Source organism: Coffea eugenioides, chromosome 3, assembly GCF_003713205.1.
Source record: "Coffea eugenioides isolate CCC68of chromosome 3, Ceug_1.0, whole genome shotgun sequence".
NCBI classification, from domain to species: Eukaryota; Viridiplantae; Streptophyta; class Magnoliopsida; order Gentianales; family Rubiaceae; genus Coffea; species Coffea eugenioides.
The window spans coordinates 11,960,888-11,985,818 of NC_040037.1; the positions used below are offsets into that span (position 1 = coordinate 11,960,888).

General features: G+C 34.0%; 1 protein-coding gene across 1 annotated transcript; it reads right to left on the reverse strand.

The window, feature by feature from the left end:
• Positions 1-837: 837 nt before the first annotated feature.
• LOC113766043 lies at positions 838-2,166 on the reverse strand. Its single transcript, XM_027310271.1, has one exon. It carries the CDS (start codon positions 2,164-2,166, stop codon positions 838-840), a length of 1,329 nt encoding a protein of 442 aa, XP_027166072.1.
• Positions 2,167-24,931: the final 22,765 nt, after the last annotated feature.

Genomic DNA, 24,931 nt, shown 5'->3' on the forward strand with positions numbered 1-24,931 from the left:
TTTTTTTATTATTTTTTATTATTATTTTTCCCTCATAGAAAAATATATAAAAATAATCACAGGAGGAGTATAACCTTTATCGACTATATCAATCACTTACTTGCAAATTTAAGTAAAGAGAAGAAATCTCATTAAACATGTAAAATTATAGGCATAATTTTCCTCACTTTACCAAATATACTTTCTAAAATGTAAACATCCTAATTGCATAATAATCATTTTCAAGTTAAATGAGGACTAAACCTTCCAAAATACACATAGAGTTTCAACACTTGAAAGAATTTAAACATTTAAAGTTGGAATACTTTAGCCCTTTTTGAATAAAAATGCAAAAATTTGAAGAACTTTTTGGGCCATAGTGAAATATTGGAAAAGATTTTAGAAAAATTTTGATAGAGTTTCTCCTTATAAATGGATGAAAACTCCCTGCCAACAAACCCAATTTCAAGCAATTATCCACATGGCAAATAATTCAAACACAATTCCAAACATTTCTAAAGATTTAAATCCACAAAATATCATCACCTAGCAAGTAAATGCAAGTTCAATATTTTCCTCCCCCACACTTAAACTTCACATTGTCATCAATGTGAGAAAAGGAAAATAAATCAAGAGTAAAAGAAAATACTGCTCAATTGAACTTGCGCAATCCGAATCCATGTCCAAGTGATGAATTTCCAACTTTTAGTAGTCCGAATCACTATCACCACAATAGAGATAAAGATCACTTGGATTAGTTCACAAAAAAGAAATAAAGAAAATCACTAAAAACATCACAAATACTACAGAAAATAAAAGGAAAACTAGTAACAGTGTCACGAGGTGACGAGCACTCCCTCAAGTAGTCGCTTGGTCAGGTGACGATGGTGGAGTCGGAGGAGCTTCAATACCCAGCTTGGTCTCGATGCGACGAAGACGCTCGGAGTTCCGTTTGTTCTCTTGGCGGCTCTTCTTCACCTCAGCCTCGACGCAAAGCAGCTTATCCATTATTTTCTTCAAAAACGACCTAATGTCCTGAGGTGAGGATGGACGACGGGAGGAAGACGGCTCAGTTGAGACCGGTGGGGTGGTTGTTTCAACCCCTTGAGCTTCTTCAATTCGTTCAATTTTAGCTTCCTCCTGCTGCCGAATGTCTCCTTGAGCACCTCCTTGAGTCGAGGGACCACCTATGTCTTTACTCTTCAAAATAAACCTGCAAAAATCCAGTGTAAAGACATCCTTCTTCTTGAGACCCGTAGGGATAGCGTTAGAAAAATCCACTCCAGCCCTTTGAAACTTCAAGGTCAAAAACCGAGGATATGGGAAGGCATGTTTGATGTCGTTACTGCGAACCACAGCCCACATGTGGTTGGTGATAATGCTTCCCAATGGAATGCCTTGGATGTTTCCTAAGCCATGCTCCATTTTATCCAAGAAATAGATGTCGCTTGTGCGCGCCTCATTGGTTCCACTCGCCCTCGGAATAATGTTGGAGGAAAATAGATAAATAAGAAGACGTTGCGACTCTGGAAATGACGAAGTCAATACGGAATATCGCCCAGTCGTCCTAGTAGCTTTATACTCAACCCCCAAGCGTACAAGTGCCTCTAGCATGTTCCAAGAGTCCAAATCGTTGGGTTTGAAGGCTTTCTTCAAATCTACCTTGTACCCCACATCAGAAACATGAAGATAACTTTCCAAATCAGCTCTATGGACTTGAACTTTTCTCCCTCGCACTATACTAGTAATCACCTCCGTGTTGTATTGAAACCTCTTTTTGTCCTCCACATTCGCGTAGAATTCTCGGACAAGCTCTTCATAATAAAAGTTGGGGATGTTAAAGAAGTTTTCCCATCCCAACTTGGCAAAGGAGGCCTTGAGATGGTAGACCTCCTCAACATCCGGAGTGACATCCTTTTCCACCAATACCTTAGCTCCCCTTCTAACATTATACCAAGCTTCATTTTCGATGGAGGTGAAGCGCGACTTATCATAAGGGACTTCCTCCTCTTGTTCCCCTTGCACCTCTTGTTCCACTTGTTGTTGAGTCTCCTCTCCAGATGATGGCTCGTCTTGAAGCGCAAGGCGTCTACTCGCTTTTCTTTTCAAGCGCGGTGGTCTAGACGTCGAAGCTTCTCCTCTCCTATTAGGAGGTGATTTCACCGCACCTTTCTTAGTGCGAGCCATTGTACCTAATTAAAATTATTAAATGTTAACTTCCTTGAATTGGTACATTGCTAAGTAAAGATAATGAAAACTCATTCACTTTTACCTCTTTATCTTTAATTAGCCAATCTTATCAACTTACTCGCATAATAATTAGCAATTAACTTCACAAGCAAGACTTTACAATTGATTATCAACAACAAATGCTTCTTTCATTTTTTCCAAATAAAACACTTAAGCATAAAATGTCCAAATAAGTAGAGAAAGCAATTAAACAATCACACAACTTACTCCCAACTTAATGACCTAAATAAGCATAATGAAATGCTAAAAAGCACCTTAATCATGAGTTTAGACTTAAAAAGGTCATTAATTCGACTTTAATCAAATTTTCTAGAATAAACATGCCAAAAATCAAAGGATAAGCTAATTAATCCTAAATTTAGCATGTAAATATCCTAAAGCAATTCATTACTCTCATACAATTTTCTTCAATCCAATTGCCTCAAGAATTTAGCTAATAGTTATCAAATCAAATTAATTCTCAAAATTAGCTAAAAATTGCTAAATTCACCAAATATTCACAAACCCATGAGTTAAATATCACCAATAATCATCAATAAGCTCAATAACATCATAAAAAGCATCAAACTTCACAAAATGTAAAAAATTCGAAATTGCCCAAAAATAGAAAAAAGTGAAATTTGGCAAAATTCAAATGACAACATTTGGTGAAGATTTGTTACCTCAAACTTGTTGGTAGATGATTAATGATGCAAATGGTGAAGAAACCCCCAAAAATTTCACTCCAATTTGACCCCAAATGAAGAGTTCAAAAATTTGAAACCCTTGTTCTTTTCAAGCTCAAATCCGAATTAGAAATTGTTTTTGAAGGAATTTAAGCTATGGAATCAACTTACAAGGAAAAGGAAAATGTTTTGGTGTATTTAGTTTGGAGATTGGATGGTGAAAAGAAGGTTTTTAAGAGTAGTGTGTGTTCAAGGTGTGAGTGTGTGTGGAGGTTGAAGAAAGGAGGAAGAAGGAAGCTTAGGGAATCCGCGCACGGATTCCCCTTATTGCACGAAATTGGCTAGAATCCGGCCAGTTTCCGGCCGGATATACGGCCGGATTATCGGCCGGATACTGGCCAGTAGCCACGGAAATTTTTTTAAATCTTGTTGGGTAATCCGGCCTTTAATCCGGCCTAAAGTTGGCCGGATTGTTGGCCGGATTTGCTACAGTACCTCTTTTTTTTTTTTTTTGAATTTCTGCATATCCGGCCATAAAATGGCCGGATTTCTGGCCGGATTCTGCTGCGAAAAATTTTCTGATTGCAGAAGTTGATCCGAGGGCTTGGATCCATGTGGATCCGAGGGCTTGGATCCATGTGGATCCGAGGGCTTGGATCCATTGAATCTGCACTTATTGCAGAATTTTTGTAATTTTCAGTTTGACCTCAATTCTTCAAAATACACCCTAGATCATTTCTATGTCAAAATAAACCATTCGCGCACATGTAAAATGATCTAAACATGCATTCTAAACCTCTTTAATGCATCAAAAACCACAATTACTGAATTTGAGGTATTGAGATCTTTGATCAAATTTCGCCTTTTTCACCTCATTTGGTCACTTTTCCAAAACCTACAAATGAAAAACAACAAACTTATTCAAACTTATACTTTAAACATAAAATCACTCCAAAGTAACAGCAACTTAAACAAGCATTGGGTTGCCTCCCAATAAGCGCTTCTTTAAAGTCAATAGCTTGACTATTTCTCCTCATTTTTTTCAAGGAGGTTTAGTTAACGAATAATCCACCATTTTAGGTCGTGGTGGATTATCAAATGGTGACTTTATAGCCAAAGCCACATGATCTAATGATATGAGAAATGAAAGTGACTTACCTATCTCAAGTGTTTCATGGATATTACCTTGAATATACACCACTTGAGAACTTACCAAAGGAAATGTCATGAGAGTATCTTGGGCAGGAATGCCTTTAGAACCTATACTTTCACTGCACTCCTCAAGAGGGGTGAAAAATGAGTCATTAAAACTCACCTCTTGAGGCTCAAAGTTAGTTTCAAAGGTATTATCATGTGAAATGGATATTTGCTCATTGAAATATAATTGAGATTCATCATTTTCATCCAAATGCAATCCATTTTCACATACAACATTTCCACCATTCATGCTAGGATCATTTTGCAAATTATTAGAAGAAATAACTTCACACAATACATTCAATTGCTCATGTATTCTACCAAAATGAGAAGTTAATTCATCTATTCTTTCCTCAATCCTATCAAAACGGTCGGAAGTTGCATTTGCTAGCTTTTCTATTGCTGAATCAAATTGATTAGAAAAATTTTCTACTGCTAGCTCCCAAGATGCATTAGAATCATTAGCTAATGGTTCACTTTCTAACTCCCAAGGTAGAGGTGCATTAGCTAACTTCTCTATTGCCAACTCCCAAGATGGTTTTGATTCATATTGGACACTTTCAGGTTGGTAATCATAAAAATATGAATAATCACTATATGTACATTGATTATCCCAACCATAAGCAGGAGAATTGCTCCAATTAGCACTATATCGATCAAAACAGGGATTGTAATGCTCTAATTCATCATAATAATCCACATTTTGTGCTTGCATACATGTATTAGTAGCATGATAACTTCCACACAAGTCACAAATCACATGATAAGAATTAAAAGCATTAACATTCCTCCCTTGCTCAATTTCATGCATAATTGTGTCCATTTGAACTTGTAGCATCATAACATCAAATTTAGCCTTTAAACACCTTAAACCATCTTCAAAAGACATACATTCAGCAAATTCTTGATTACCTCTGTTGAAGGAGCTTTGCACTTGGTAACCATCCATTTCCAAACTTCCATTTCTCAAGCATTGTCCTCCAAATTGACCTACCCTTCTCATCACCTAAAATTGCTTTTAAACAACCTCAAAAGCAAAATTAATAAGAAAAATAGGTAATGAAACACATACACATAAAATACAAAAAAAAATAACAGAAAATAACATTCACATTATAACTAATATTATGTCTAAACTAATAAAGTTGCTCTTCACACCGATATTGCCAAATCTATCCCCGGCAACGACGCCAAAAACTTGACGGGTATTTTACATACATACAAGTTAAAAAATACCGAATTACACCCGTTCACTGCAAGTATACAGGTCAACTAGTAGTTTATGGTATATATCGGGTCGATCCCACAGGGAAGAGTGAACAATTACCGGTATTACTAAAGCTTCTCTATTATTTAAACTATCAATGAATTATAACAAATTAAAACCTACTGAAATTATGCAAGAAAATAGCAACTGAAAGCTCCTTAGGTTGTGGTATCCCTAACTACTCATGCAAGTGCTATATTTGGATCATTAATTACTACATCTAGGCTAGTTATGGTGTAATTTCCTTATGCATTTGAATCCTACTTTCGTAGTGAATCAATTATACTTAGAACTAATCCATACCTATTCTCATGGTTATGAAATTAGCTACAAGTTCATTTCTTCAATGAAATTACATGAAATGAATCACTAAAAACCACATAGATGCACCTCTACTTTCATGAGTGTACTCCCTATGTTTAGCACTTCTTGAACTAGTGTTAAATCTCAATTTTCATTGCAGAAACAACACCTTAGATAATCACAATTAATGGTACCAGATTAATCATGATTTAAAGAGCCAAAGTGCTAAATAACTTGCTCAAATCGTAGCAATCAAATAACCAAACAATTAACACTAACAATCATAGAAAGTTCAACCAAACCCAAGGTATAAACTTTAGAAACACATAATGAACACAAAATCCAGAACTTGTATATTAACTAAACTTAGAATCAAATACAAAAGATAAAGAGTTTGGAAGGAATACAACCCTTGTCACATGAGCTTTCTTCCTTGCCTTCTTCATCCTAATCTAGATAAAAAACAAGAATGGAAAAGCTACACTACTCTATACTAAGCTAAACTAACACTAAGAGAAGATGAAAGAGCTACATTTCTGCAACTTCAAGCTTCTCCCGTATGTCTCTCTATTCTCTTGTTATGGACTCCCAATCTCCCCCTCTTTGCAATGAATTTGGCTATTTAATGATGAAAGTTGGTCAAGAAATGAGGATTACATCTCCCTTTTACAGCTGGGAATGTTTCTCACATGTATAGCATCACATGTGAGTTGGTGGGAGTGAAATTGAGTTTTACGCGTACAGAGCAGCCTTTTCTGACCGCAATCCGGCCAGAAATCCGGCCTTAAATCCGGCCAAATTCCGGCTGGATTGATACAGTGACCATTTGATCACTTCTGGTTCAATTTCCAGCTCTGCTCCGATTTTGACTCAATTTCAACTGCATTTTTCTTGATGATAAAAGCTGATTTAGCTCTTGACCAAAACATGAAACTTGTAGTCCTTTGAGTTAGCTTTCCAATACATCAAGAATCACCTCATTTGGATCTGTGTAGGTTGAGAAATGACCGAAATACCCTTACCTGCTCATTGCCCTATTCCAGCTTCGACCAGTAGAAATTTGCTATTGTAATTCGGCATTTTGACCTGGAAAACCTTCAAACTGGATTTAGATGTCTTCACCAAAGTTGTAGATCTATCTCTTATCTTTAAATGGGTTCAAGAATCATCCCAATCTGATCATTGTAACTCAAGTTATAGCCGAAATACGAAAATGTGTCAAAACTGTCAAAATACACAAAATCCAAGTAAAAAGTGATAAAAACCTCATTTAATCACTTAAAAACATTTATTCACCAATTATAGCCAAAATGATTCATTTTCTTCCAATATTATAACCAAAGTGACTAAAAATAATATAAAGTATTAGACAATTATTACGTAAATTAATCACTTGTCAGTTATTTTTTAAAAATCAACAAAAGTTTTACTTTACTTCTCAAAATTACCCTTTATCTCTCTTCAACTATACCTAATTAATACTACCTGTCATTTACTCTCTCTCACATTTCTCAATCAATAGATTAAATCTGAAAATCTGAATAGTTCCCACCAAATTTGTTTTCATATATCTCAAAATTTGAATATTAATTCCCACCAAAAATTGTCTCTAAAAAACAAAAGACTTTGATATTATAAGTATGCTGGACGTTAAATCTATTCAAAACAACTTACTTTATCCATGGGTTTAAGGCAAAGATATCAGATGCCTATACTTGAAATCGATTTAAATAATTCATGGGCAGATTCTAGCATTCATAGTGAAGAGGCTCAAGAAGCTGCTACAGAGGAATTGCAATATCAATTGCCAGATCTTAATTGCATTATTGAAGAAGGTTTTGTTCTTGACTTCAACCTTAATCAAAGTCCTCCAACAACTGAGATATCCTCAAGTCAATTCCTTTTTGACTTGAACAAAGAGCCATGTGCAGAAGATGAAACAGAAGCAAATCTCGAAGTGATAGAATTGGCGGAACCAAATTTGAATGCTGGTATTACAATTTCTTTCCATATTATTGACTCCTATTTACCTATATGTACCAGTAACTTCTTATTTTTGTTTTATTCTTCACTAGATAACAACGTCAGTGATGACAATCCAAATTTAGAAGTGGTAGAAGCACAAAGTGGTGGTCGCACAAGGAAACTTAAAACTTTGACCAATGAAGAACGCAAAAGAATACATTGTGTTTTGTTGAAACAAAGTGTTGTTGGAAAAGTGAAAAAAGGTACTCTCTTGACATTGGCATCATCTTATTCAGTTTCACTGAGAACTATTCAATGTATTTAGAAACGAGCAAAGGACAGTGGTGATGTGCATCATAGGAAGACAAAAATTGTGGACGAAAAAGAGTTCAGATTGACATGGTTCGATTTCGTGAGACCCCCTTATCAAAGAGGACATCTATTCGATCTTTAGCTTCCGCTTTAGACACAAATCAGACCTCATTGTTTAGACTTCTAAATATTAGAGTTATACGGCGTCACTCAAATGGCATAAAACCATATTTGAAGGAAGAAAACAAAAGATGTCGACTGCAATTTTGTTTGTCCATGCTAGAAAGTTGCAGCATACCACATGATCCAACTTTCATAGGTATGCATAACATTATTCATATCGATGAAAAATGGTTCTACATGTCAAAGAAGTCTGAAAACTATTACTTGCTACCAGATGAGGAAGAGTCATTATGCACTTGTCAAAGTAAAAATTTCATTCCAAAAGTCATGTTCTTAGCTGCTATAAGTCGTCCAAGATTTGATACACAAAGGACTGAAATCTTCTCTGGAAAAATTGGTATCTTCCCATTCGTCACTCAAGAGCCAGCCAAAAGAACTAGTGTTAATAGATCTGCAGGTACATTAGAAACAAAACCAATAACTTCAATAAATAAAGAAGTTATAAAATCGTTTCTAATTGAAAAGGTGTTACCTGCCATCAAAGCAAAGTGGCCAAGAGATGATCTAAGGCAGCCAATATTTATTCAACAAGATAATGCAAGAACTCACATTGGCATTGATGATGCTGATTTTTGTCGAGCAGCTACAGAAGATGGGTTTGATATTCGTTTGATGTATCAACCAGCAAATTCTCCGGATTTAAATGTCTTAGATCTTGGGTTCTTTCGTGCAATTCAGTCATTACAACACAAGGAAGCACCTACAACAGTTGATGAGCTTGTTAATGCTGTTGTGAAGTCATTTGAAGCTTTCTCCACTGTGGAATCTGACAAAATATTCTTGACACTTCAGACATGTATGATAGAAATCATGAAGGCAAAAGGTTCCAACAAATATAAGATCCCACATAGTAAGAAAGCAGTGCTAGAAAGATGTGGCCGACTCCCTACTCGGATGAAATATAATCCCACATTAGTGCAAGAAGTTCTTGATTATTTAAGTTTTTGATAGCCAAGTTAATTTTGTAATGATTAATGACTAAATATGCTGTTTTGTTTTTTCTGGGGTTTTGGTTCAAAGTAGCACGTATTTGATGCTTCTCCGGTGTCTCTATGCTTTGTTTTTTATATTTTTCTGTAGGAATTGTAATTCATGTGATAAGCAGCCATGACATCAAGTCAAAGCCAGTAATTTTTTTTTTGCTTGTCCATTTTAGTTTTACCTATTATATGGTGTAAGCAGCCATGACATCAAGTAAAATAATAGTAGGCCATCATATGAAGCAAAATAAAGCCGAACAAGAAAGGACTTTGAAGGAGACATGTCTTATTGGCCTTGAGTTAATAGAATTTGGGAAGATAAACTTTTAACATGATCCTAACCACTTGCAGGAATTCTTCTTCTGCAAAAGCTTCATCTCCTTCGTCTGGAAATTTGTTCAAGTCGAACCCACGATCTGCAGGTACATTCAAGTCAAAATTTAGAGTAACTTTCTTTTTTTCTCCACTGAACACTACACTTGAGTTGGACAATTTTATAGAATTTGAAACATTGATATCTTTATCGATCTCCATTTTCTTTAGATGACTATGTAATGGAGTTGGTCAATCCCAATTTATAGACACATTTTAATTTAATTCTTCATCTCTTCAACTACTTCTATTGTTAATGCTACAAATATTGCATTTAATTATTTAGAGTTCCAATTCAAGAAAGTTGAAAGGGTAAGCAAGGGTAAATTTGGAAAAAAGTTCATAAATGCTTTCTTCATATCATAAAATGACAGATAAAAAGAAACAATGGATTAGGACATCTAATAAGGAACGGAGGGAGTACTATTTAAACTCTTCTGCTAGTTACCGTCAAGGTGCACAACTTTGCAATTTCGGCATGATTTGTGGCCCATTTTGCGACGCTAGACGTCTCAAAGGCAATGTAGTGAGAAATTTACACATTTTTATCACTTTTTGCTCCAACTCCCTACAGAAAGCACAAATGCCAAAAATGAGTAGAATCTGATAATTAATCTACATTTGGTAAGATAATACGTGAAATTAATTATAAAATAAATAACAAAATTGCAATCTATCGTATAGCAATTAGAACATGACAACTAAAAGAGGAGATCAAGGAAAACAGGCCTTTAAATTGGTGGAGGATGATATACAGTAAATCCACTTTGAAAGTTGCGAGAAGTAGCTGATGATCGCTTGACTCCCAAATACATTCCACCGTAAGTCACTACATTTTCGTACCACAATGACTAGCTAATTGATCTTACGCAAGATTGGGGTTGATGTGTAGAACGTCCAAGAGAACCAAATCAAGCTTAAAAGCTATACTACACGTGCAAGACACGTGAATGCAATTCTAGTATTGTGAAAATTTTGTAGTATAATCATTCAAAAAAATTTGCTTCTCCATTTCAATCTCTCAAATTATTCACAAATAGCCTTCGTTTTGCCCAATTCATAGCAGACAGAGACATGCTTGAAATCTAATATACTAATAATTCACTGTTCAGATTTATTTTGAAAATTTGTTCAGTTGGATTCGTTGTACCAAGTAGACCCTCCTCAACACCACTAGAACAACATTCAATGGTTGTGGTTCTTTGGGGGTTTTTATTCTATTTTCTTTTGTATTTGGTAACATTTAATTTTATTCATTTACCACGTCATCTGTAATGAATTTCAATCAATCCTTGTTTTACCCATAATTAATTTTGAAACCATGTAGAACTTTTTTATATATTAAGTTTATCACAACGAATTTTTTTATTTTTTACCCATAAATAAACTATGGAGGGGGACTATACCTGACCTTGAGTACAAGCAAAAAAATCAGTAAATGAGGACTACTACTCCTCGACAAGACAACAATATGCTAGTCCTTTCGAATCTAACGTAATAGTAGCTATACACTATTTAGGTAAATCTGCCATAGCCAAACACAGGCAATAATCAGCCAAATGAATAGAAGCTAATGAAACGGCTGCATGTTGTCGATTCACATCCAGGGTACTTTTGCAGAAGAGCATTTACTGATTTCATCATCTCAAAACTTAATACCGGACCAAAGATTGAACAGTAGTAGATATTCCTTCTAGATTCCTCGTACTTGGTTGTTTGTGTAAAGGCATCAAGCTAACAGGCAATACAACACATGTACTGCACGTGAATGCTGCACCTAGTATTATGAAAAGTTCCTCAGAAAAAAATAAAGAGATTGTTTATCTATTAAAAAAGATTAAACATAACAAATAGAATATAACTTCGTAGTTTGCTCTAATTGTACAGCTTTATAAAGAATGATTTTCATGGAATGCATATGCAAGATTTCTTGGTAAACGATATGACATGGATATCTTGGTAACAAACTATAATCAGCAGGTGATTTAGATAGCAATTTTTCTCGAACACTAGAGAAAGAAGTACCAAAAATATAATAAGTGCACAAAGAAGATAAATAAATTTTTACCTCCAATGGCATATATGTGATAACTAAGTTCATAAATGATTATATCTTATGTGAAATAATTAATGATGGACTGAAGAGTGTACCATAGCAGGTCCATTCTTGATCTTCGCATACACGGTTCTCGGAGCAAAAGTATCAAGTCTGAGCAAGCAGCTCATGATAAATGCTCCAATGTGGAAAATGGTTAGGACACTAATTTTGGTGCTCCATTAACTAATTGAATTTTCAGAAGATTAATTTCAAAATCTTAAGAGTTTATTAGAACCCAATCAAGCTTAAAAGCAATGGTACACGTGCAATACACGTAAATGTTGTATTTTGTATTATGAGAAATTCTACAAAAAAGAAAAATGTTCATCACTTTATTATTGTTTAATCTAATGTGATTGCATGTAATTTGACGAGCGTGGGGTGTACATATCACAATTTAACTCATTTCATAGTCAAGTTTTATATTCATAAAATTCTAAATACCCCACACACGATTTTTCACAAGTATACGAGTCGAGATTAAAGGACTGAACTCACAGAGAAGATTGTCAATTACCGCTGATTTTCAAACTCCTTCATTGTTTAGACTATCACAAGTGTAAGAAATTAAATTTACACTATAACCATGAGATAAAAATAATACAAATAATAATAGAAAACTCCTAGAGGTATGAAATTCATAACTACTCTTACAAATGAAATTACCGGTTACTTTTATGTTATTAACTTGACTAGTTATGGCATAATTTTCTATTGTACGTGAAACCTACTCTCGTGATGAAGCAACTATACTTGTAACTAAACCATATCTACTCTGGTGGTTATGAATTTAATTACAAACTCATTTCTTCTATAAAATTACATGAAACAAGTCATCAAATCCACAAAGGTACACCTCTACTCTTGTGAGTGTACTTCGTATGTTTATCATTTCGTTGAACTAGTGTTATATCTCAATTCTCATTACAAACATAACACCTTAAAATTATCACAATTAATGGCCGGTTAATCATGATTAGAAAAGCAGAAGTGATAAATAACTTACTCAAAATAATATCATCAAATAACCAAGTAAACATCACTGGCAAAATATAGAAAATTCATCCATAATTCTAGGTATAAACTTTAACTAAACATGAAAAGAATGAAAACAATATCCAAACTTGTATTATAACTAAACATGAACTCAAATATAAAAGAGAAAGTGATAGGAGAGAAATCACCCTTGTCACGTGAGTTCCAACTCTTCATCTTTGCTCCTCAAATCTTCATCCAAATTTAACTACAAATACAAGAAGGATAAAATACTCTAACTATACTCTACTAATGAACTAAGAAAAATTAGTGAAAACTACATTTTTGTGGAGTTTCCCTAACCTTCCAAAGTTGTCAAAATGCTCTCCAAGGCCTCTATTTATAGAGAGATTCAAGCCACAAAATCACTTATTTCTAGTTGGCAAAGTTAGCTCTTGAAACTTCTAAAAGTTGTTTCTACAAGATTCCACACTTACTCATTTTCAATCAGATTTCTTGTAGAAAAATTGTTCAAAAAACTTGTGTGAAAAAAGCACAAGTTGCAAAGCAAGTTGCAGTCACAAAACAAGAATACATGACCTCGAAAATGCAACCTAAGGTCGCGTATTGACCCCACATTTAATCTTCATCCTTACTTTATTTTTGTACCAATTTTAACTGGTATTTTCTCGATAATGAAGGCTGATATAGCTCTTGTATAAAATATTTGAGTTAGCTTTCCAATGCATTAAGAATCATTCAATTTGGAGCTCTGTAGACCAAAAAATGATCAAAATATCCTTGATTGGTCAAAACTCTGTTTCAGCTTTCAACAACAAAATTGCACTTCTGTATTTTAACTTTTTGACAATGAAAACAACTAAACTGGACTTCGAAGTCTTCATAACAAACGTAGAGCTATATGTTGGCTTCAAAATGGTATAAGAATCACCTCAATCTGATACTCTTAACTCAAGATACAGCCAAAATACCAACAGATATCAAAGCTAGAAAACTCCCTTAAATATTAAAAGAGCAACATTTTTCGTACTTGAGCTTGTGGAAAGTATAAAAGAAGGAAGATCAAGTGTTGTAAACAATGGTAATCCTGGCATTTGAATGGACCAGGAGGGCTCATAACAATTCCTGATCTTTGACTTCTGCGGGGTATACATATAATAATTAGTTCATCCATATTCAAGTTTCATATTTATAATTCTTAAATACTCCACACGTGATTTTTCGCAAGTATACGAGTCGAGAGTGAATATAGGGTATTAAGGGTCGATCCCACAGAGAAGATTTTCAATTACTGGTGATTTTCAAATTCCTTTATTATTTAGACTATAAGCATGAAGTAAAAGTAATAAAATTAATACTGGAAAGCTCCTAGAGGTATGGAATTCCTTATTACTCTTGCAAATGATATTACTGGTTAAGTGAATGCTATTATCTTGTGCTAGTCATGGCGTAATTTCGTAATGTATGTGAAACCTACTCTCATAGTGAATCAACTATACTTGTAATTAAATCATACCTACTCTCGTGGTTATAAAATTAACTACAAGCTAATTTCTTCTATAAAATTACATGAAACAAGTCATTAAACCCACAAAGTTGCTCCTCTACTCTCGTGAGTGAACTCCCTAGGTTTATCATTTCCTTGAACTAGTATTAAATTCCAATTCTTATTTCAAACTTAACACCTTAAGATTATCACAATTAATGGCCGGTTAATCATGATTAGAAAAGCAAAAGTTATAAATAACTTGTTCAAAATAATATCATCAAATAACCAAGTCAATATCACAAACAAGATATAGAAAGTTCATCCATACTCTAAGCATAAACTTTAACTAAACATGAAGAAAAACAAATTCAACTTGTATTATAGTTAAACATGAAATCAAATACAAAAAAGAAAGTGATAGGAGAGAAGTCACCCTTGTCACATAAGTTTCAAACTCTTCATCTTTGCTCCTCAATCTTCATCCATATCTAACTACAAATACAAGAAGGAAAAACTACACTAACTATACTATACTACCCTAACTAATGAACTAAGGAAATTCTAGTGAAGACTACATTTTTTGTGAGTTTCTCTAGCCTTCCAAAGTTATCAAAATGGTTTTCAAAGGCTGCTATTAATAGAGGTTTCAAGAGCCAAATGATTTGTTTCTAGTTGTCATTTTTGACTCTTGAAACTCTCATGAGTTGTCTTTCTAATTTTTCAACCTTTTCTTGATCAGATACAGCAAGAATTGATAGCTAGAATTGAGTTGGAAAATTTGTGTGAAAGCAAAGAAAGTTGATGAGCAAGTTGCAGAAAACAGAAGAGAATACGCGACTTCATCTCGCGTATTGAATAGTCACGTTTTCACTTCAGCACCACTTCAACCGATATTTTCTCAATGATTAAGACCGAACTAGCTCTTGTGAAAAGCATAAAAATTGTAATCCTTTGAATTATATTTCCAATGCCTCAAGAATCATCTTATTTGGAGCTCTGTGGACAGAGATATGACCAAAATACTCTCAATTGGTTAGAGCTCAATTTCAGCTTTTGACAATGCACATGCACTTCTGTATTTCAGCTTTTTGACTAGGAAAACGACTGAACTCGATTTCGATGTCTTCATACCAAATGTAGATCTATCTCTTAGATTCAAAATGGTTTAAGAATCACCTCAATCCGATCATTGTAGCTCAAGATATTGCTGAAATACCACAAGGTATCAAAGCTGTGAAACTTGCTTTTCTTTTGTTCTTGATTGCATTTCCTTTTTTGCGATTCATATTCTCTTTTTATCACTTTAAATCATCATCAATCATTCAATTATCTTCTCAAGTCACTCCATTTGATGATTGAATCATTAAACCTACAAAAACATGAAGTTTTTATCATTAAAATTCATAGAAATGCATTTTTTACCACTTAAACCATAAAATACATATTTTCACTAAAATCCAAGTTAATTAGTTATAAAAGTGGTTAAAACACACCAAAACTAATTAATAAAATACACTAAAAACTCGTAAAATATATACTTATCAATCTCAACTTCATATCCATTGAAGTAATAGTAATATATTCCCAGAACTGTGGCTGGTTGAATCCAAAGGAGAGTCCGTGGCATGCGATATTCATGTGCCACCTCTGCAGCCCATGTGAGGAGTAAGGTATGGACTATGCAGATAACAGGATGGCCTGTTTCAGCGCTAGCTTGGATTACATTTCGAAGGGTTTCTGGACCGTATTTTTTGAGTGCATTGACATGATCAACATCAAGACCTTGAGGTTTGAATCCATCAGGATAACCATCTGAAATGGCTGCAAAATAGAAGTCGTTAGATACTTTGCATGAGGCTTTCGGGACAACCGGCAGGGCAAAATGACTGGTGGCTAAGGTAACTTCTACTCCAATTTTCATGAGTTTGTTGGCTAATTGAAAGGACGGATTAATGTGGCCTTGGGCTGGATAACTCACAATCAAAATGTGGGGTTGTGCCATTTGTCAATTTTTCCGTTTTTTGAATGATTTATTTAGGCCTATGAAGTTTTTAACTAAGGATATGAATGATTAGGCAGCATTCAGATGAGTAGACTGGAGAAAGTATTGTATTCTTGGCTCAGGTTTGTGCCTGAGAAGCTTGCAAGAACCTTTGAAATGGTGAATGTTGGTCTGTGTCCTTCCTTGATTGCTCAACAAAGGAAGGAGGAGCTACTTGTTTATAACATGTATATATAGGTCTAATTTCTGAAGGCTCGTACAAACAAAAGGTTGGAATTTGAAGAGAATTGCAGATAATAATTTGGCTAAAAAATGGTAAGTCTGCACCTATGAAAGCATTTACTCTTTTGAAGGTGTTCCTACGTAGTAATCATTGGCAAATCCCAAGCCTTCTCAAAAAACCAAAAAGTAATGAATTTTAAAATCCTTCTATTATTAGCCTTCCTAAGCAAATGTTTTACTTCCTAAATCTCACCAATTGGTCCTAACCTTTTTAGGCATTGCATCCTGGGAAACCACTAAATACAATGATATATATTGTAATTTCTAGCCAAATATTGCAATTTATAGTGACCTTATGTTGCTTTCTTTCATCAATTAGCTAGGCAAAAAGGGAGATCGAAGAGGGGAACAACTAATTCTTTTATTGTTTTTGTAAGTGCCAGTTTTGTTTGATAGTAATTTGAAGTATCCGTAAGTGAAGGGTCTCCATCAATACAGAGATTTAGAATCAACTTAGAGTTCAAATTAAAATTAAGGGCAAACACTTTACCCCCTTTGGTTAACACTTTTTCACATAACTCCCCCATGATTTCAAAAGCTATACATAACCCTCTCGTAATTTGGATTAAAGTGTCGAAATAACGGAATTTACATTCCATAATGGAGTAAACTAAAATATCAAAAGTACCCCTATGTAAAGTTAAAAATTATTTATTAACCATGAGGAGGTTATGTATATATTTTGAAAACTATAAGGAAGTTATATGATAAAGTACTAAACTATAAGGGAGTTATAAGGTAAAACATAAAACCATATAAAGTTAGAGTGTTATGCATATTATGTTTATATATTTTGGTCACTTCAACCATTTTAGTTTTTAAACAAAGGTAATTTCAACATTTTTATGGTTTTTCTTACAAATTATCATTTCTATCATTTTGACACTTTAATCCAAACTATAAGTGGATTATATATAACTTTTGAAACCATATGGGAGGTTATGCGAAAAATCAATAATTCATAGGGGGCTAAAGTATATTTTGCCCTAAAATTAAAATTGATTGTCATGCCTCCAATCCTGTTAGTATATATACTATTAATAAAAGAAAGATACAACCTATCTAGAGTCTCTAACCATTATTTTGTATTTAGGATTAATTCTCAGTCTTTTTCTTTAGAGTCATACCTGGATGTCTCTAAATGCATGTATTTTAAGGGAGTTACGGACTATAATGCATGTATTTTCCTTTTCTTTATAGATATGTAACACAACTTTCCTTTTAAACTTGAAAGGGTTCAATTGTTTAAGACAAACTTGTTTATATGGGGTTGAGGTATTGATTTTTTGGAAAATTGATGTTAAAGTCGAGAAAGTGTCTAAACATGATTAAGCTGGTAAATGTGATTATATGCATTCAAATGATACTTTTAAATGTAAATTAGTTAGTTATACTAACAAATGCTGACTTATAGAAAAACTAAAAATAAAAACAATCTAGCGAGTAGGAGTCTTTATTCGATGTTGAAAGTTAAGGATTTGATTCTCAGTTTTTCTTTCCTTCTCACTTCTTCCTTTGTCACTTCCTGGAAACTTTTCAGCTAAAAGCAATTCAGTAGCCAAGAGCCTGCTTCCCATTTTTTAAGCAGTAATTTTCATGTAGATGATAATTGGCAGGAGAAGTGTAGTATTTTGTAAGCTTACATTTTGTCCAGTAACACCATTAGCCTTGCTATTAGTAAAATTTTCTTTCATGATTTCATTTTTTATTAGTAAACTCGCACGAACATCTAGTATGCAAACTCTATATATATCATTAAGATTTCCTTAAATAAAATTTCATCTCCCCTTATGGCGACGAAGTATAACCTCATCAATTTTGCACTCTCTAAATCTATCTTCATCTTTTCCAGTGCCATCTTCAGCAAGGATCAGCTCCAAGAATTTCAACTTGCTCCTAAATGATGATAACAGGAAGAAATTTCATCGTTAGATTTATATGTATGCAGCAGGTTTCGCTGTCTTTTTCAGTATTGATCTTTTGGTCTTGTATGTGCATGAAGATTGAAGGGTGCTCAAAAAATGAAGTTTTTTTTGTTTATTTATTTGATATCTATTACCTAGTCCAGCAGTGACATTTATGTGAGAACTAAATCACAAATTAAGCTCCAGGGTACTTTTGGAGAAGAGCATTTACTGATTTTGATCATTTCAAAACTTAGTAGCAGACTAAAGATTGTATCACAGTAGATATTCCTTCTGGGTTCCTCATACTTGGTTTTTGGTGTAAAGGCATCAAGCTAACAAGCAATACTACACGTGTAGTGCACGTGAGTGCTGTATCTAGTATTCTGAAAAGTTCTGCAGACAAAAAAAATTGTTTATCTATTAAAAGCTTAAATATTCTCCCGCGAGTAATCCGACTAGTTCTATAAATTGTTAGTTACCAACAAGTCTTGTAATCGACTCCCGTATGCTATCTTGCTGTGTATTCTTCGGGCAAGATTCTACATAATTTTAGGGAATTAGTTTGGTCGAAAAGTTGAGATACCTTAAGTGGAAAAAAAATTTTAAAGCTTAAATATAACAAGGGCAAATTTCACTTTACCCCCCTGTGGTTTAACGTTTTTTTACAAAACCCTCCTATGATTTCAAAAGTTATACATAACCCCCTTATGGTTTGGATTAAAGTGTCAAAGTAACGGGAATGACCATTCGTAACGGAGTCATCTAAAATGTTAAAAATACCCTTATGTAAAGTTAAAAATTATTTATTAACCAAGAGGGGTTATGTGTATATTTTGAAAATCATAAGGGGGTTATATGGTAAAGTATTAAACCATAAGGGGGTTATATAGTAAAATATAAAATCATACGGGGTTAATGTGTCATGTATTTATAAGGGTAATTTCGACATTTTTAAAAGTTCCGTTATGAGTGACTATTTTCGTCACTTTGACACTTTAATCCAAACTATGAGGGGGTTATGTATAAATTTTAAAATCATATGGGGGTTATGTAAAAAAACACTAAATCACAGGGGAATAAAATTTAATTTGCCCATATAACAAATAGAATATAACTTCATATAGTTTGCTCTAATTGTAAAGCTTTACAAAGAATGATTTTTATAGAATGCATGTGCGAGATTCTTGGTGGGCAGCAAACTATAATCAACAGGTAATTTAGACAACAATTTTTGTTGAACACTAGAGAAAGAAGCACCAGAATTCAATAGGCTGTCTATATGCATTAAGTTCTCGTTTTTATTTGTCAAAATTATCTATTAAATTCAATCTAGTCAATATCCAAATAGTCAAATTTCAAATAGTTTCAATTTGTTACCTCTGCTTAGATTACAAAATTTAAACTTATGTTTCTACTAGACTATGATAAGATCGAATAATGATCAATATATCCTCTGTTACAATAGTACATTGCAGTTGCCTATGATAACGTAGAAAGATAAATCCACCAGCGTATATGATTGGTATATTTAAACAATCTATGAGTTTCACCTTGTTGATATCATTTTCTTTCTTTCTCTTATGTTGTCTGGACTAATAGTTATGGTGATGGGCACCGGGCTGATGGCTAATTGATTGTCTTCTATGTGTTATTTGCAAATGTCCGTGTGTGCAACTTTTCTTGTGCCCTTGCGATCAATTTCAATTCTATTTTCTGCCTCATAAACATTTGAGACTGTATTGGAAATCATGGTTGGTGATAAATTAATTTGTAAGAAAAGAATATAACACCAATGATTTGACTTGCTTTATTTCATTCATTGGTACTTTGAAACAAAAATAGGTACCAAAAAGGGATTTGGACACTAATTTTGGTGCTTCATTAACTAATTGAATTTTCAGAAGATTAAGTTCAAAATCTCAAGAGCTTATTAGAACCAAATCAAGCTTCAAAGCAATGCAACACGTGCAACACATGTGAATATTGTGTTTTGTATTGTGAGAAATTCTGCAAAAAAAGAAAAATCTTCATCACTTTGTTGCTGTTTTATCTAATGGGATTACATGTAATCCACTATGGTGGAATTGGGAATAATACAATTGAAATAACATCTTATGACTCATTAAGAGTACTACTAATCCACACTCGGTGAGACAAACACTAATAGATAAAGTTTGAGTAAATTCACAAATATATTGAATGTTAAGCATAATAACTAGCATATAGATTTTTGAGGAGAGGAGAGGAGAGGGTTGGGTGGTAAGGTGGAAGAGATTGTAAATAAAATGTCTTGAGTTCAAAATCTCCTACTAATAAAAAAAATTTGTAAAATTAGAATATAAATTTATATTTTTCTTTAATTCTTTGATTATTTTTTAGAAAAAATGCTTTTTAACATACGTAACTTTACCTCCACCTGCTTACACTTGATGTTGAGAAACCTCGGTGTTAAAAGGATTATTTTATTTAACTTCTTGTAAATGATATACAAATAATTTGTCTAACTCTTTATAGTGGGTGCATGTATAGTGTTTCGTACCAAGTTACATGTATAAAACCAACTGTCCTTTAGAAAATCAATACAACCTAGTAATCAGGAGACCTTGTTGTTTCATTGCAATAAATTAAGGATCTCATTCTTAGTTTTCCTTGATAAGTATGTAACCGATTTTTTCTTAAAAATTAAAGGGTAAATTACCTTTCATTCTGTCGTAGTTTGATGTTTTACAATATAACCTCATATGGTTTAAAAGGTTATATATAACTCTCATGATTGAATTAATGTATCACCATTAGTTTTTTCATTAAAACTAACGGTCAATATTAAAAAGTCAAAATCAAACTAATAAATTGATAAATTTACCCTTTAGTAACTTCTTTTTTTCCTCCAAACATAAAAAGGAAGAAACTGAAATAAAAAACATATAAATAGAAAATAGAAAATACCATTAAAGATTTGGTTTAAAAACTATAATAATATTTTTGGTTAAAAAAGATTTGATATTGTTTTTTCATTTATTTGGTTTATATTTCCCTTCCATCTTTTTTGTTTCTTATTTATTTATTTTTTATTTCCCTTCGATCTCTTTTATATTTGGAGAAAATTAAGATTTTGTTGGCCAAAATATAGATTTTCAAAATAAGCTCTTCTCTTCCTAGAGAGAGAGAGAGAGGCAGAGAAGGGAAAAAAAAGTAGTGAAAGGGTGAATTTGTCAATTTATTAGATTCATTTTAACTTTTTACTATTGACCATTAGTTTTAACGAAAAAACTAATTGTGACGCTTTAACTCAACCATGAAGGGATTATATATAAGTTTTGAAACCATAGGACAATTATATGATAAAGCGTCAAACTACAGAAAAGTAAAATATATTTTACTCAAAATTAAATAACCTAGTTATGAAGAGTCTTAATCCATTGTTTGAAATTAAGGATTGGATTCTCCATTTTCCTTCTCATTTCTTCCATTCTCGCTTCCGTTCTGAAAACAAAAAATGAACATATGGGGAAGTAGCATAAAGTCATTACAAAGCTTTCGGTAATTTAGAGTCACTCTCTTCTAAACTTCAATTGGTGCCAGTGTAACCTCCTTACACTATTTTTTTTTTTTTTGTCAATTACTCAACTTCCAAGACTCTCTATTTCCTGGATTATATGGGAAGCCATATCTTAAAATAACAATAATGAGCAGCTTTAAGTGCATACAACAGATTTAATCATTTAAACCATCAGAGTATTATCATTTGATAGGAAATTGCAGGACTGCATTTCTTTTTTATTTGCATAAGCAATTCGCATGTAACCAATTAGACCCTAAAGATTCAAAACAAGCACACAATGTCTTAAAGGCCAAAACACTAGTAAAGGATCAAAAAAGATGAAGAAAAACAAGAAGCATAAACTAGATCAACAGCTATAGAAAACTGAAAAACCCAAGGGATCCCCATAAGGGAAACTACAATACTAGATTAAACCAACCTAACAATCTTTTCAGACATCTTTAAAAGCAAATGCTTTTAGATTTGTGTCCGATAATCCACCTTCCACCATTGCTTCCCCAGCCAAATCTTTCCACTTCTTGGCATTCCCACCAAACTCTAGCCCATTTTCTCCACCATCCATGACCAATTCTATGCACCTTTTGATCTCATCACTCTCAACAAGGCCATCTTTATTTGGGACCACCCTAACTCCAATCCTCCACACATCTTGAATTAGTTTGGCATTTGTCCCTTGATCAGCCCACAGAGGAAATGCCACCACTGGCACTCCCAAAGTGATAGTCTCTAGAGTTGAGTTCCATCCACAATGCGTAACAAAACATCCTAATGAGGGATGTTTTAAAACTTCAATTTGAGAACTCCATGGAATTATCAACCCCTTTTGTTCTAATTCCTTAATGCAACTCAGCTTCTCTTCTTCTCCATCATCCCTTGCTCTTATCACCCACAAAAACGGCCTTTTACACTCCAATAACCCTCACTACTACAAAAAGCACCTTTAGTCACACACTTAATATGACATTTTCCTAAAAGTGTCACAACAGCAAGTTAATGTAACATGCAGTAAGGAACGTCATTAAAGTGACAAAGAAAATGACCAGTACGACATCGTATCACTCTAACTTATCCAAATAGAAGTAAAAAATGAAAAACAAAAACGGCAAAGAGAATGGCGCTACACTTCGGCGCCATTTTTTTGGGGGAAATATTCTAACTACTCCAATGAATCCAATGTACTTTACTCTTTTTTCATCCGAGTGCTCTCTCCTAAAACCCTCAATCAAATAAACTCTCTGTAAAAAACCTAAATCCTTCGCCCCTCTCACCACCGAATCCCTTGTTTCTTTCTCTTTCTTCCACCCGATTTTTAACTCTCTCCAATTTGAAGACAAACAGGTAAACCTTTAAGAAGGTAGCTTAATCAACAACATCATGGAGTTTTTAGCATGGAGTTTGAACGGGAATTGGTATCTGGGTTTTTAGCAACAGTGGAGCTACGGTGTTCGTTGAAAATTGCCATCTGAAGGAAGATTACTACCAGGTAACCTATACATTTGCAACAAAATTGATAGCTTTTTTTTTATTACTTTATTTCTTCTCCGGGAACGCATGGGAAATGGGGTAGGAGCAAGGTGGGTGACAGAGGGTTAAGGATTTGGGGAAGACGAAATGGCAGGAAGAGTAGATGTGGATGGGAAAATTGTAGGGAAACAAAACTGGCCTTTCAATTCGTCTGATACACTATTTCGTATGTTTATTCGGAAATTTTCTGATATCGTTCTGCATTGTGGAGTTGGTAAGCGACGGTTTCTTCAGTTATGGTGATTTTCAGGTTTTCTGGTTTCTTATCTTTTGTTTATGTTTTTTCTGTTGCAAAGAAGCATAACAGCTCTCCAAGAGTACTTAGACATAGTGTCATACAGTAAAACTTAAGATGGTAGCTTTTTTGAATTTGTCTTAAAGATCCAAATGATTCCTCATTTTGAAGGACAGCATCCGATGTCTAGCTGCTCCATTTGACAACTAAATTTTGTATCTAGGATGCTTTTACTTCTGATATTGCTGTTCCTTTCTTGCATAAGGAAAATTCAGGTAAGACGGAATCTAAATTTTGTAAATGAGTGCTTTTACCTTGAATTGTGAGTAATACTAATTCTGCAACAGCAGCGTATGTGAAATTGGGTTAATTGGGGATGAATAAAAGGGGATGTTATGGATGAATTAATCAAACTGACCCAAAAAAAAAAGAACAGAATAAAAAGGAAGATTCAAATTCCATGTGACAACCTTTATAGCTGTCCTTGTGGTGCAACCTTTATAGTTAATAAGATTATTGTGATGAATGTAACCACCAACCACTTGCTTTCATTTTGCAAAATCTCCTCTTCCTACCATTTGCTAATGTGTACATCTCCGACCACAAAATGACTTTTGGCAGCAATAACACCTGTCAAGTGAATCCCTGTCCTTCATTACTATGGATTTTACAGTTCTGTTCTGCTGGTTCTGCCGTTGGAAACTTCCCCGAGAATTTCATCACCCATCTTTCACATCATGCTTCAAAACCCACACACTTCTCCTCCTTTGGAAGGAAACATTGATTCCAATGTACTGTAAACATCTAAATCCCTTCTGCCAGTGCGTTGCTCTTACACAGATCACCTGTTTGCTGTCTTCTTCTTTGACACAGGTTGTATGACTTGGAATTTTTCCTCCCACAAATATTTGCTTTTGCTTCCGAATGAAAAGGCAACAAAAGGCATTCCTCATGTCAGGATACTGTTGAAGGATATGTTTATTTTAACTAAGAATGCATGTAGTCCTTTTCTGCTTAAGAAAGGAAAAAATTTTGTTTCGAAATTTTTTGATCCTTCAACTCACTGAAATTAGAAAAAAAAAGCAATTAATTGAGAGATTGATCTATGCTGAAGGGGCTCAAAGTAAACAATACACACTCTTCGTGCTCTCCGCTACTTCGTTCCTTTCCCAATTTTCCTTCCTTCTTTTCCTCTCTTCAGATCCATTTTTCTCTCTTGATCCAGCCATGGCCTCAATTATAGGATCCTTCACCTCCCTCTCTTGCTCACTCATGCCTAACCAGGCAGTCAACAGGGTCTCTAAATTGGGCTCTAGTATGTGGCGGACGCAATATGGCAGAATTAACAGAGTTTTTCAGTGTG